Here is a 16,049-nt window from a genome sequence, read left to right as displayed (position 1 = left end):
GGACCTACCTCAGTCTGTACATTAGGGTTAGTGATACAGTGATATGGACCTACCTCAGTCTGTACATTAGGGTTAGTGATACAGTGATATGGACCTACCTCAGTCTGTACATTAGGGTTAGTGATACAGTGATCTGGACCTACCTCAGTCTGTACATTAGGGTTAGTGATACAGTGATATGGACCTACCTCAGTCTGTACGTTAGGGTTAGTGATACAGTGATATGGACCTACCTCAGTCTGTACATTAGGGTTAGTGATACAGTGATATGGACCTACCTCAGTCTGTACATTAGGGTTAGTAATACAGTGATATGGACCTACCTCAGTCTGTACATTAGGGTTAGTGATACAGTGATATGGACCTACCTCAGTCTGTACGTTACGTCCCTGGGTCCAGATACCTAAAGTACACACAGATTACATTTATTAATATCGCTATATGTAACTTTTTGAGCAACCCAACAAAATCCACATAGAAATGTGTTATAGATCTGTCATATTGCTTTAAAGCCAATCTAAGTAGTGGTAGATCTGTTCTTTGTGAGCTATTTCTATGCTTCCAGTTCTTAAGTTTTGTTTTTGCATCTTTTGAAAAGAGCTGAAACAACAATATTTTTGGTTATATAAAACACAGTGGTTTAGATGGTACAATGATTATCTACATTATACAGAGAGGTTCAATTGTAAATCAGAACAAAAAGTGTCTGTCTGTCTGTCTGTCTGTCTGTCTGTCTGTCTGTCTGTCTGTCTGTCTGTCTGTCTGTCTGTCTGTGAGTCTGTCTGTCTGTCTGTCTGTCTGTCTGTCTGTCTGTCTGTCTGTCTGTCTGTCTGTCTGTCTGTCTGTCTGTCTGTCTGTCTGTCTGTCTGTCTGTCTGTCTGTCTGTGAGTCTGTCTGTGAGTCTGTCTGTCTGTCTGTCTGTCTGTCTGTCTGTCTGTCTGTCTGTCTGTCTGTCTGTCTGTCTGTCTGTCTGTCTGTCTGTCTGTCTGTCTGTCTGTCTGTCTGTCTGTGAGTCTGTCTGTCTGTCTGTCTGTCTGTCTGTGAGTCTGTCTGTCTGTCTGTGAGTAGACAGGGTCTGGAACGACCTTCTGACCTGTATCTCTGTCTCTCTGTCTTCACTGCTGAGTAGACAGGGTCTGGAACGACGTTCTCTGAAAGAAACACATAAATAGGTCACAACTATTGTTAAAAACACGGTAAAAACATATTATTTACTCCAGAAAGATGAGGGGAGTGTTGTTGGTCTCTCCCTTCTTCCTACCTCTCCTCCTGTTGTGTTGTCTCTTCTCTGTGTGGTTGATGTCAGCATAGGTCACATCACCTGGACCAGATCCACCTGGAACTAAACACAGGAGAGAGAGAGAGGATATTAACACAGACTGGACCAGATCCACCTGGAACTAAACACAGGAGAGAGAGAGAGGATATTAACACAGACTGGACCAGATCCACCTGGAACTAAACACAGGAGAGAGAGAGAGGATATTAACACAGACTGGACCAGATCCACCTGGAACTAAACACAGGAGAGAGAGAGAGGATATTAACACAGATTGGACCAGATCCACCTGGAACTAAACACAGGAGAGAGAGAGAGGATATTAACACAGACTGGACCAGATCCAGCTGGAACTAAACACAGAAGAGAGAGAGGATATTAACTCAGACTGGACCAGATCCACCTGGAACTAAACACAGGAGAGAGAGAGGATATTAACACAGACTGGACCAGATCCACCTGGAACTAAACACAGGAGAGAGAGAGAGAGGATATTAACACAGACTGGACCAGATCCACCTGGAACTAAACACAGGAGAGAGAGAGGATATTAACACAGACTGGACCAGATCCACCTGGAACTAAACACAGGAGAGAGAGAGGATATTAACACAGACTGGACCAGATCCACCTGGAACTAAACACAGGAGAGAGAGAGGATATTAACACAGACTGGACCAGATCCACCTGGAACTAAACAGAGGAGAGAGAGAGGATATTAACATCTGTGGTGTTATAGTGTTATTCAGTATTACAGTACCTGTGGTGTTATACAGTATTACAGTACCTGTGGTGTTATAGTGTTATACAGTACTACAGTACCTGTGGTGTTATAGTGTTATACAGTACTACAGTACCTGTGGTGTTATACAGTACTACAGTACCTGTGGTGTTATAGTGTTATACAGTACTACAGTACCTGTGGTGTTATAGTGTTATACAGTACTACAGTACCTGTGGTGTTATAGTGTTATACAGTACTACAGTACCTGTGGTGTTATAGTGTTATACAGTACTACAGTACCTGTGGTGTTATAGTGTTATACAGTATTACAGTACCTGTGGTGTTATAGTGTTATACAGTACTACAGTACCTGTGGTGTTATAGTGTTATTCAGTACTACAGTACCTGTGGTGTTGGAGGTCTTCACTGCAGAGTAGACTGGATCAGCTCCTGGAGACTTCTCTGGAGGAGACGAGACAATGGGTTAAAGACATAAAGACACTGTACTGTGTGTGTGTGTGTGTGTGTGTGTGTGTGTGTGTGTGTGTGTGTGTGTGTGTGTGTGTGTGTGTGTGTGGGTGTTTGTGTGTGTGTGTGTGTGTGTGTGTACCTCTCCTTCTCCTGGGTTCTGGGTCCTGTGTGATTCTGACGTCAGCATAGGTAACATCTCTGGGTTCAGCTGCTACATGTTTGTTCCTCTTCTTGCAGAACAGGACCAGTAGAATGATCAGAGAGATGGCGAGAGCAGCCACCAACCCAGAGACAGACAGAGGGAGGATGAGAGAGGAGGGGAGGAGAGAGGAGGGAGGAGAGACGGGGGGAGAGGAGGATGGAGTGAAGGAGGATGAGGGACTATTATCTGGGGAAAAAGTAGAAAACAAAAGAGAATTACACATTTAGGACAGCACTAGAAAAAACTGTCCTTAAACTATGATTTAAATATCTACATTCAATATGAAAAATGATCATCATTAGTAAAACTATCGGTTTCTATTTCTTTTCCTGTTTTTTGCTAAAAGTAAACATTCAGCCTCTGCCCCCTATTTACATGAAATGGTTCGGTGCTGCCCCCAACACAGGTACTTGCTAGCAGTGATTTGTCGAAGAAAAATCTTCCAAAAAACGAAAAGAAAGAAAAGAGGCCGAAGGAAGGTGTAGTCCGTGAGTGGAGGAAATTAAAATAGGCTACTTTTGCTCCCATAACATTAGTTGCTTCACAGAACATTTGGAGTTTTCATTACGCTCCTCTTTTAGCTATTCATACTAAATCTGCATTATTAGTGTTATACTTTCACAGCTCACTGTCAGTAAATATTATACAGTAAATATTGGACTACAAAAGAGTTGCAAAGGTAGAGTTTTTTAAAGCTTTGAGTGGGTCAATTGGGTTCTGGTGGTTACCAATATGATATCTTTTCATGGGGCCCAAAATCCCTGACGGTGCCCCTGTGTAGTATATCATACTATATTGAAATGGAAAAGGGTTAAATGTTGTATCTTATAACTCTCACCTGTCACAGTAATCCAGCTCTCTGGTGATTCTCCTTCAGAGTTGGTACACTTGTAGAGTCCTTCATCTGACTTGGATACTGCAGGGATGGTCATCTCTCCTGTAGTCTCAGTCCTGATGAGGGATCCATCTTTGTAGAAATCAGCTGTGAGGTCAGAGGGAGTTCCCTGATATCTGCAGCGCAGAGTCACAGAATCTCCCCCAGTCACAGGAAGGGCAGGGCTCTCCAGGATCACAGCTCCATCTGTATATAATATATAAACATCATATATAAACAGGGCTCTCCAGGATCACAGCTCCAGCTGTATATAATATATAAACATCATATATAAACAGGTCTCTCCAGGATCACAGCACCAGCTGTATATAATATATAAACATCATATATAAACAGGGCTCTCCAGGATCACAGCTCCAGCTGTATATAATATATAAACATCATATATAAACAGGTCTCTCCAGGATCACAGCTCCAGCTGTATATAATATATAAACATCATATATAAACAGGGCTCTCCAGGATCACAGCTCCAGCTGTATATAATATATAAACATCATATATAAACAGGTCTCTCCAGGATCACAGCACCAGCTGTATATAATATATAAACATCATATATAAACAGGGCTCTCCAGGATCACAGCTCCAGCTGTATATAATATATAAACATCATATATAAACAGGGCTCTCCAGGATCACAGCTCCAGCTGTATATAATATATAAACATCATATATAAACAGGGCTCTCCAGGATCACAGCTCCAGCTGTATATAATATATAAACATCATATATAAACAGGTCTCTCCAGGATCACAGCTCCAGCTGTATATAATATATAAACATCATATATAAACAGGTCTCTCCAGGATCACAGCTCCAGCTGTATATAATATATAAACATCATATATAAACAGGTCTCTCCAGGATCACAGCACCAGCTGTATATAATATATAAACATCATATATAAACAGGGCTCTCCAGGATCACAGCTCCAGCTGTATATAATATATAAACATCATATATAAACAGGTCTCTCCAGGATCCCAGCACCAGCTGTATATAATATATAAACATCATATATAAACATAACATCAGCTATCTGAAACCAGATGAACCACTAAACACTATATTGTTAGTAGATGGTGTTTGTGGACATACCATGTACTGTGATGTTGACAGCATTGCTGTGTTCTCCAGACCCAGACTCACACCAGTACACTCCACTGTCTGATGTTATTAGTGACGTGATGCATGAAGACCCTTGTTGTTTCCCCCAGTCAGTATTACACTCTGAAAGGATTCCTCTCGATGTGTTCCTCACCACTCTCCATCCAGTAGAGTTCCCCTGAACCTCACAGCTCAGAGAGACAGACTCATATTCAAAGAACTGAGATCTGTCAGGACTGACACTCAGAGAGGCTGGAACAGAGAGATCTGAGAAAGAGAGAGCAAGACACACACAATTATACCCAATCAAATCATGAGAAAACAAAAAGATAACTACTTGACACATTGGAAAGAATTAACAAAACAAAATTTGTAAACTAGAATGCTATTTGTCCCTAAACAGAGAGTACACAGAGGCAGAATACCTGACCACTGTGACTGACCCAAACTTAAGGAAAGCTTTTACTAGGTACAGACTCAGTGAGCATAGCCTTGCTATTGAGAAAGGCCGTCATAGTCAGACCTGGCTCTCAAGAGAAGACAGGCTATGAGCAACACTGCCCACAAAATGAGGTGGAAACTGAGCTGCACTTCCTAATCTCCTGCCCAATATATAACCATATTAGAGACACATATTTCCCTCAGATTACACAGACCCACAAATAATTTAAAAACAAACCCAATCTTGATAAACTCCCATATCTACTGGGTGAAATACCACAGTGTTTGATCACAGCAGCAAGATACGTGACCTGTGGCCACAAGAAAAGGTCAACCAGTGAAGAACAAACACCATTGTAAATACAACCCATATTTATGTTTATTCATTTTCCCTTTTGTACTTTAACCATTTGCCCATAATGACAATTTAAATGTCTCTATTCCTTTGTAACATTTGTGAGTGTAATGTTTACTGTACATTTTTTAATTGTTTATTTTCCTTTTGTTTATGATCTGTTTCACTTGCTTTGGAAATGTTAACATATGTTTCCCATGCCAATAAAGCCCCCTTAAATTGACTTGAAAGAGAGAGAAGATCTGTCTGATAGCTGTACTATTGTAATATATTCCAAAGTATCACATCTGAGTTAAACTTTGATTTGTTCTACCAGTCTACACCAGATTCAGATTCAGGCTCCCAAGGATCACAGCTCCAGCTGTATATAATATATAAACATCATATATAAACAGGGCTCTCCAGGATCACAGCTCCAGCTGTATATAATATATAAACAGGTCTCTCCAGGATCCCAGCTCCAGCTGTATATAATATATAAACATCATATATAAACAGGTCTCTCCAGGATCACAGCACCAGCTGTATATAATATATAAACATCATATATAAACAGGTCTCTCCAGGATCACAGCTCCAGCTGTATATAATATATAAACATCATATATAAACAGGTCTCTCCAGGATCACAGCACCAGCTGTATATAATATATAAACATAATTTATAAACAGGTCTCTCCAGGATCACAGCACCAGCTGTATATAATATATAAACATAATTTATAAACAGGTCTCTCCAGGATCACAGCTCCAGCTGTATATAATATATAAACATAATTTATAAACAGGTCTCTCCAGGATCACAGCACCAGCTGTATATAATATATAAACAGGTCTCTCCAGGATCACAGCTCCAGCTGTATATAATATATAAACATCATATATAAACAGGTCTCTCCAGGATCACAGCTCCAGCTGTATATAATATATAAACATAATATATAAACAGGTCTCTCCAGGATCACAGCACCAGCTGTATCTAATATATAAACATCATATATAAACAGGGCTCTCCAGGATCACAGCTCCAGCTGTATATAATATATAAACATCATATATAAACAGGTCTCTCCAGGATCACAGCTCCAGCTGTATATAATATATAAACATCATATATAAACAGGTCTCTCCAGGATCACAGCACCAGCTGTATATAATATATAAACATCATATATAAACAGGTCTCTCCAGGATCACAGCACCAGCTGTATATAATATATAAACAGGTCTCTCCAGGATCACAGCTCCAGCTGTATATAATATATAAACATCATATATAAACAGGTCTCTCCAGGATCACAGCTCCAGCTGTATATAATATATAAACATCATATATAAACAGGTCTCTCCAGGATCACAGCTCCAGCTGTATATAATATATAAACATCATATATAAACAGGGCTCTCCAGGATCACAGCACCAGCTGTATATAATATATAAACATCATATATAAACAGGTCTCTCCAGGATCACAGCACCAGCTGTATATAATATATAAACAGGTCTCTCCAGGATCACAGCTCCAGCTGTATATAATATATAAACATCATATATAAACAGGTCTCTCCAGGATCACAGCACCAGCTGTATATAATATATAAACATCATATATAAACAGGTCTCTCCAGGATCACAGCTCCAGCTGTATATAATATATAAACATCATATATAAACAGGTCTCTCCAGGATCACAGCTCCAGCTGTATATAATATATAAACATCATATATAAACAGGGCTCTCCAGGATCACAGCTCCAGCTGTATCTAATATATAAACATCATATATAAACAGGTCTCTCCAGGATCACAGCACCAGCTGTATATAATATATAAACAGGTCTCTCCAGGATCACAGCACCAGCTGTATATAATATATAAACATCATATATAAACAGGTCTCTCCAGGATCACAGCTCCAGCTGTATATAATATATAAACATCATATATAAACAGGTCTCTCCAGGATCACAGCTCCAGCTGTATCTAATATATAAACATCATATATAAACATAACATCAGCTATCTGAAACCAGATGAACCACTAAACACTATAATGTTAGTAGATGGTGTTTGTGGACATACCAGGTACTGTGATGTTGACAGCATTGCTGTGTTCTCCAGACCCAGACTCACACCAGTACACTCCACTGTCTGATGTTATTAGTGATACAATGCATGAAGACCCTTGTTGTTTTCCCCAGTCAGTATTACACTCTGAAAGGATTACTCTCGATGTGTTCCTCACCACTCTCCATCCAGTAGAGTTCCCCTGAACCTCACAGCTCAGAGAGACAGACTCATATTCAAAGAACTGAGATCTGTCAGGACTGACAATCAGAGATGCTGGAAGAGAGAGATCTGGGGGGGAGAGAGAGAGAGAAGGGAGAGATAAAATGTGATTATATAAATAAATGACATAACGTTTATATAAAGCAAAGATAGAGAGGTCATGAGAAGATGAGCTCCTGAATCTTTCAGCATTTCTTTTTTTTACCAAAATGTAAAATAAACTTAATAAAAAATGTCAAGGACACAAGATACACACAACATTCACTCCAAACCTACAACCTGATTTTGGACAAAATACCTGGAAGGATTCTACTTTTTACTACCAAGGATTCTTACTACCAAGGATTCTACTACCAAGGATTCTACTACCAAGGATTCTACTACCAAGGATTCTTCTACCAAGGATTCTACTACCAAGGATTCTACTACCAAGGATTCTTACTACCAAGGATTCTACTACCAAGGATTCTACTACCAAGGATTCTACTACCAAGGATTCTTACTACCAAGGATTCTCCTACCAAGGATTCTACTACCAAGGATTCTTACTACCAAGGATTCTACTACCAAGGATTCTTCTACCAAGGATTCTTCTACCAAGGATTCTACTACCAAGGATTCTTCTATCAAGGATTCTACTACCAAGGATTCTACTACCAAGGATTCTACTACCAAGGATTCTTACTACCAAGGATTCTACTACCAAGGATTCTACTACCAAGGATTCTTCTACCAAGGATTCTACTACCAAGGATTCTACTACCAAGGATTCTACTACCAAGGATTCTACTACCAAGGATTCTTCTACCAAGGATTCTTCTACCAAGGATTCTACTACCAAGGATTCTTCTAACAAGGATTCTACTACCAATGATTCTTACTACCAAGGATTCTACTACCAAGGATTATTTCTACCAAGGGATTCTTACTACCAAGGATTCTTCTACCAAGGATTCTACTACCAAGGATTCTACTACCAAGGATTCTACTACCAAGGATTCTTCTACCAAGGATTCTTACCACCAAGGATTCTACTACCAAGGATTCTACTACCAAGGATTCTTCTACCAAGGATTCTACTACCAAGGATTCTACTACCAAGGATTCTACTACCAAGGATTCTACTACCAAGGATTCTACAACCAAGGATTCTACTACCAAGTATTCTACTACCAAGGATTCTTCTACCAAGGATTCTTACTACCAAGGATTCTACTACCAAGGATTCTACTACCAAGGATTCTACTACCAAGGATTCTACTGCCAAGGATTCTACTACCAAGGATTCTACTACCAAGGATTCTTACTCCCAAGGATTCTACTACCAAGGATTCTTACTACCAAGGATTCTACTACCAAGGATTCTACTACCAAGGATTCTTACTACCAAGGATTCTACTACCAAGGATTCTTACTACCAAGGATTCTAACTACCAAGGATTCTACTACCAAGGATTCTACTACCAAGGATTCTACTACCAAGGATTCTAACTACCAAGGATTCTACTACCAAGGATTCTACTACCAAGGATTCTTACTGCCAAGGATTCTACTACCAAGGATTTTACTACCAAGGATTCTACTACCAAGGATTCTACTACCAAGGATTCTACTACCAAGGATTCTTCTACCAAGGATTCTACTGCCAAGGATTCTTCTACCAAGGATTCTACTACCAAGGATTCTACTACCAAGGATTCTACTACCAAGGATTCTTCTACCAAGGATTCTACTACCAAGGATTCTACTACCAAGGATTCTTCTACCAAGGATTCTTACTAACAAGGATTCTACTACCAAGGATTCTACTACCAAGGATTCTTCTACCAAGGATTCTTACTAACAAGGATTCTACTACCAAGGATTCTACTACCAAGGATTCTACTACCAAGGATTCTTACTGCCAAGGATTCTACTACCAAGGATTCTTCTACCAAGGATTCTACTACCAAGGATTCTTACACCAAGGATTCTACTACCAAGGATTCTACTACCAAGGATTCTACTACCAAGGATTCTACTACCAAGGATTCTTCTACCAAGGATTCTACTACCAAGGATTCTACTACCAAGGATTCTTCTACCAAGGATTCTTACTAACAAGGATTCTACTACCAAGGATTCTACTACCAAGGATTCTACTACCAAGGATTCTTCTACCAAGGATTCTACTACCAAGGATTCTACTACCAAGGATTCTACTACCAAGGATTCTACTACCAAGGATTCTTCTACCAAGGATTCTACTACCAAGGATTCTACTACCAAGGATTCTACTAGCAAGGATTCTTCTACCAAGGATTCTACTACCAAGGACTATCCAGCAAACTTTCTGACAAACCAATAACCAGCAATAGAAGTGCAACAGAAACCTGAAAATATAATCCAACTTGGACTGTAATGTTCAGTCTGAAGCACATTTTAAATCCAATAAGAAAAAGACATGACAAAAATCTATTTTAATTTATAAGGCTACCAAGCTTGCTAGGACAGAACAGATCCGACTGCAACTTCAATTAGCACTGAGGTGTGAAGTGAGAGGTGTCAAAGCCCTTGAGCCCAAACATGGCAGGTGAGTTTCACAACCTCCCCTTTGACGCCCCTTGCTCCATGGCTTACCCTTATGCAGACGTCACCACAGTATAGTAAACCGTGAATATGAAAAATCAAAAGGCATGGAAATAGTACAAAAATAATCTCCTCATGGGCAATCCAGAATGTATTTTTGCTGACTGCTACAAAAATGGAAATTTAAGCAACTTATTAATCTTCCACACAGACCATCCCCTGGTACGGCACAGTGCTATACTCTTAGACCATCCCCTGGAATGGCACAGTGCTATACTCTTAGACCATCCCCTGGTATGGCACAGTGCTACTCTCTTACCACTGCGCCATGGAGAACCTTTTTTGGTTGAAGGGAGAACTCTTACCACTCAGCTGGAGGTAAGGCAGGTGGAGCTGGAACAGCAGGTCAACACAGTCCATTCAACCAGACCCAGACAACAGTCCAGCACAACAACACCCCTCAACCAGACCCAGACAACAGTCCAGCACAACAACACCCCTCAACCAGACCCAGACAACAGTCCAGCACAACAACACCCCTCAACCAGACACAGACAACAGTCCAGCCCAACAACACCCCATCAAGCCAACAGAACAACTTCAGACCTGAACACTCTTAGAAAAAAGGGTTCCAAATGGGTTCTTCAGCTGTCCCCATAGGAGAAGCCTTTTTGGTTCCAGGTAAAACCATTTTTGGTTCCATGTAAAACTCTGTGGAAAGGGTTCTACATGGGAACCAAAATTATTATAGCTGAAGCCAGAAGGGGTTCTTCAAAGGGGTCAGAAGAAGAACCCTTTTAGGGTCCAGATAGCACCTTTTTTTCTTAGAGTGCATCACAGCCAACCTGTTTAGGATAGGGGGCAGTATTGACACGGCTGGATAAAAAACGTACCCGATTTAATCTGGTTACCACTCCTACCCAGTAACTAGAATATGCATATACTTATTACATATGGATAGAAAACACCCTAAAGTAGCGCGTTTGGGTAGTGGCTGGTTACAGTACTGTGAGACTCAGGCACGTGCCCGTGTTGACCGAAAGCTTTGTTTACTTTCCTCAGTTTAGCTAAATGGACATTCCCGGTCGGAATATTATCGCTTTTCTACGAGAAAAATGGCATAAAAATGGATTTTAAACAGCGGTTGACATGCTTCGAAGTACGGTAATGTAATATTTAGATTTTTTTTGTCACGAATTGCGCCATGCGCGCGACCCTGATTTACCTACGTAACAGCCACTTGAAGCCTGTGGCGCGATTTTCAAAACCTTAAAAATCCTATTACTTCAATTTCTCAAACATATGACTATTTTACAGCCATTTAAAGACAAGACTCTCGTTAATCTAACCACACTGTCCGATTTCAAAAAGGCTTTACAACGAAAGCAAAACATTAGATTATGTCAGCAGAGTACCAAGCCAGAAATAATCAGACACCCATTTTTCAAGCCAGCATATAATGTCACCAAAACCCAGAAGACAGCTAAATGCAGCACTCACCTTTGATGATCTTCATCAGATGACAACCCTAGGACATTATGTTATACAATACATGCATGTTTTGTTCAATCAAGTTCATATTTATATCAAAAACCAGCTTTTTACATTAGCATGTGACGTTCAGAACTAGCATACCCCCCGCAAACTTCCGGGGAATTCGCTAACATTTTACTAAATTACTCACGATAAACGTTCACAAAAAGCATAACAATTATTTTAAGAATTATAGATACAGACCTCCTCTATGCACTCGATATGTCCGATTTTAAAATAGCTTTTTGGTGAAAGCACATTTTGCAATATTCTATGTTTTTTATCCAGCCGTGTCAATGCTGCCCCCTAGCCCTAACAGGTTAAGGTAGAGGCTTCATATTCAGGATTCTGTTTATGCCTACCCCAAAGACAACGTGTGTTGAGTAAGAGCTTCCTGTGACAACCGGAAGTGGTTAAAAACAGCCTAGAGCTATTGTCATATAACCTGCACATAGTGAAAATAACGCAACTCAACCATGTGTCATTCAGTCAATTCTTAAGGTAGAGACTTCATATTCAGGATTCTGTTTATGCCTACCCCAAAGACAACGTGTGTTGAGTAAGAGCTTCCTGTGACAACCGGAAGTGGTTAAAAACAGCCTAGAGCTATTGTCATATGGCCAACCTGCACATAGTGAAAATCACGCAACTCAACCATGTGTCATTCAGTCAATTCTTAAGGTAGAGACTTCATATTCAGGATTCTGTCTATGCCTACCCCAAAGACAACGTGTGTCTATTCTTTTTGCAAAAAAAACTAAAACACACACACACAGCTTGGCCATAGGGACATAGTATGGGGCTTAGAGGCTTATACTGCCTTCAACAGTTACTTTCGTTCAAACGATTCAAGAACCGTCAGACCTAGAGCTCCAAAATTTTAGAAACCTGTTCTAGAGCTCAAGTCGATAGTGCACGCTGATTTATGTGGCTCTAGAAGGTTCTCAGACCGAGAAACAGCCTCGTGCATTTGCAATATGTTCAATTCATTTTGAATATCACGGACATGGCAACATGTAGAAATGTCCCAGAGTCGCAAGACTAGGTGCATTGAAACCGCCTCGGCCCATAGAGACGGACCCCAATGTCTCTGTCCGATAGCTCATTCAGGGACCCCGTAGTAACGCCCTGAAAAAGTGGATTTTCAGCACCAATTAAGGCCATTGCTCGGGCACCGAATGACCTATCAAGCCAAAACTTGGGATTCGGGGTCGCCTCACATAGGCCTACACATATTGTCAGAGCTGGACCCGCAGCTATAACATAACTATGTGTTTTATGTTTTTTTATGGTTAAAATTGAAAGCGCTGTGAATTATGGGCCTTCTCTGACATATGTGATAGTTGGCTTCTATACGAGTTGGAAAAAGTGGATTTGGTGTCAGATGGTATCAGTTTGGTGTCAGAATGACATCTAATTGACTGATGGACGCTGACTGCTGGGTGACGAGCAATGGAGAGGAACCACAGTCACTGCCCGGCCATCCCGAGTTCATCAAGCCAGTCAATTATGCATTTCTGCAGTATTTTTGAGCATGCCTAAATTTGTGATGCTAAATGCCCATTGAATCATATTGCAAACGTAACGCGCAATATTGCAAACGTAACGCGCATTTGCAATATGATTAACAGATTTCCTAAAAGTCTGGTCCAGGAACCCATTTACCTCCTCTAGATTGTAAATTGAGTCATCACCAGCTGCTGTCATATCAGGAGAGATGTTCATATCCTTCTCCTGATTCTCCTCAACTGAGGCCACAGACCCCTGACTCCCCTCAGCCACATCCCTCTTAACACTCCCCACTTGCATCCCATCACTTGTACCAGGCACCTCCTCACTACATGGGAGATTATCCCCAGCTGAACCCCCCCCCACCAGTCTGGGGAAATGGCTCCAGATCTGTCCTTACCTCCTACAACAATATGTTTCTGCTGCACATCAGACGCTATGTTCCCCTCTGGTACAAGCTGCAACTCAGGACCCTCAACATTGACAACTTGTTCCTCAGCAACAGGTGCTTGCTCTACCAATGTCCCTACATCAGTGGGCCAAGGCTTCACATATGGCCAACATCCCACACTCAAAACACTGTTGACTACCCGTATTAGCATAAACCATATACAGTCTATTGTCATACTTGACTTTAAACGATAACTCTAAAGTCTGCTCCGGTGAATCCAAAAACATAACGCCAAAACAAAATAACCTGTTTCAAAGCTGGGTGTTTGTTACTCAGTAAGACAATTTTTATTTAACTTGCATACTTCCCAAACCGCAATAACTTTTGTCCGTTACATGGTGTCTAGAGAGAAACAACTAGCTTGTGTCTGTTACTGTCACGCCGTTTTTCTCTGTTTGGTTAGGTCAGGGTGTGACATGGGGTGGGCATTCTATGTGTTGTATGTCTATGTTGTTTTTTCTTTATTGGCCGAGTATGGTTTCCAATCAGAGGCAGCTGTCATTCATTGTCTCTGATTGGGAATCATACTTAGGCAGCCCTTTTTCCCACAGTCAGTTGTAGGATCTTGTCTTTGTGTTGCATGTGTTTGCACGCATAGATTTTCTGTCTTTATATTGTTTATAGTTTTTTTGCTGTTTCACATTTAAAATAAAATATGATGAACCTTGGTCTACCTTTAACAGTTACCTGGTGTCTATAGAGAAACAACTAGCTGTTACATGGTGTCTATAGAAACAACTAGCTGGTGTCTGTTACATGGTGTCTATAGAAACAACTAGCTGTTACATGGTGTCTATAGAGAAACAACTAGCTGTTACATGGTGTCTATAGAGAAACAACTAGCTGGTGTCTGTTACATGGTGTCTATAGAAACAACTAGCTGTTACATGGTGTCTATAGAGAAACAACTAGCTGTTACATGGTGTCTATAGAAACAACTAGCTGTTACATGGTGTCTATAGAGAAACAACTAGCTGTTACATGGTGTCTATAGAGAAACAACTAGCTGTTACATGGTGTCTATAGAGAAACAACTAGCTTGTGTCTGTTACATGGTGTCTATAGAAACAACTAGCTGTTACATGGTGTCTAGAGAAACAACTAGCTGGTGTCTGTTACATGGTGTCTATAGAAACAACTAGCTGTTACATGGTGTCTATAGAGAAACAACTAGCTGTTACATGGTGTCTATAGAGAAACAACTAGCTGTTACATGGTGTCTATAGAGAAACAACTAGCTGTTACATGGTGTCTATAGAGAAACAACTAGCTGTTACATGGTGTCTATAGAGAAACAACTAGCTGTTACATGGTGTCTATAGAGAAACAACTAGCTGTTACATGGTGTCTATAGAAACAACTAGCTGTTACATGGTGTCTATAGAGAAACAACTAGCTGTTACATGGTGTCTATAGAAACAACTAGCTGTTACATGGTGTCTATAGAGAAACAACTAGCTTGTGTCTGTTACATGGTGTCTATAGAAACAACTAGCTGTTACATGGTGTCTATAGAGAAACAACTAGCTGTTACATGGTGTCTATAGAGAAACAACTAGCTTGTGTCTGTTACATGGTGTCTATAGAAACAACTAGCTGTTACATGGTGTCTATAGAGAAACAACTAGCTGTTACATGGTGTCTATAGAGAAACAACTAGCTTGTGTCTGTTACATGGTGTCTATAGAAACAACTAGCTGTTACATGGTGTCTATAGAGAAACAACTAGCTGTTACATGGTGTCTATAGAGAAACAACTAGCTTGTGTCTGTTACATGGTGTCTATAGAAACAACTAGCTGTTACATGGTGTCTAGAGAAACAACTAGCTGGTGTCTGTTACATGGTGTCTATAGAAACAACTAGCTGTTACATGGTGTCTATAGAGAAACAACTAGCTTGTGTCTGTTACATGGTGTCTATAGAAACAACTAGCTGTTACATGGTGTCTATAGAGAAACAACTAGCTGTTACATGGTGTCTATAGAGAAACAACTAGCTGTTACATGGTGTCTATAGAGAAACAACTAGCTTGTGTCTGTTACATGGTGTCTATAGAAACAACTAGCTGTTACATGGTGTCTAGAGAAACAACTAGCTGGTGTCTGTTACATGGTGTCTATAGAGAAACAACTAGCTTGTGTCTGTTACATGGTGTCTATAGAAACAACTAGCTGTTACATGGTGTCTATAGAGAAACAACTAGCTGTTACATGGTGT

The 16,049-nt window shown here is 40.4% G+C and overlaps 1 protein-coding gene across 1 annotated transcript in view; it reads right to left on the bottom strand.

Moving 5' to 3' along the window:
• Positions 1–381: 381 nt before the first annotated feature.
• LOC123732822 (uncharacterized) overlaps positions 382–16,049 on the bottom strand; it is a 31,933-nt gene continuing 16,265 nt past the window's right edge. The window contains exons 3-10 of the mRNA XM_045712122.1: positions 7,563–7,838; positions 4,675–4,950; positions 3,515–3,757; positions 2,614–2,862; positions 2,409–2,465; positions 1,262–1,342; positions 1,094–1,151; positions 382–403 (exon numbers count right to left, since the gene is read on the bottom strand). Of these exons, the coding sequence (XP_045568078.1) occupies positions 382–403; positions 1,094–1,151; positions 1,262–1,342; positions 2,409–2,465; positions 2,614–2,862; positions 3,515–3,757; positions 4,675–4,950; positions 7,563–7,838 (1,262 nt within the window). The remainder of the gene's footprint in view (positions 404–1,093; positions 1,152–1,261; positions 1,343–2,408; positions 2,466–2,613; positions 2,863–3,514; positions 3,758–4,674; positions 4,951–7,562; positions 7,839–16,049) is intronic.

This window comes from Salmo salar, unplaced genomic scaffold, assembly GCF_905237065.1.
Source record: "Salmo salar unplaced genomic scaffold, Ssal_v3.1, whole genome shotgun sequence".
In the NCBI taxonomy this organism is placed as follows: Eukaryota; Metazoa; Chordata; class Actinopteri; order Salmoniformes; family Salmonidae; genus Salmo; species Salmo salar.
Note: the sequence above shows the minus strand (reverse complement) of the source record. Positions and strands in the feature narration are given on the sequence as shown.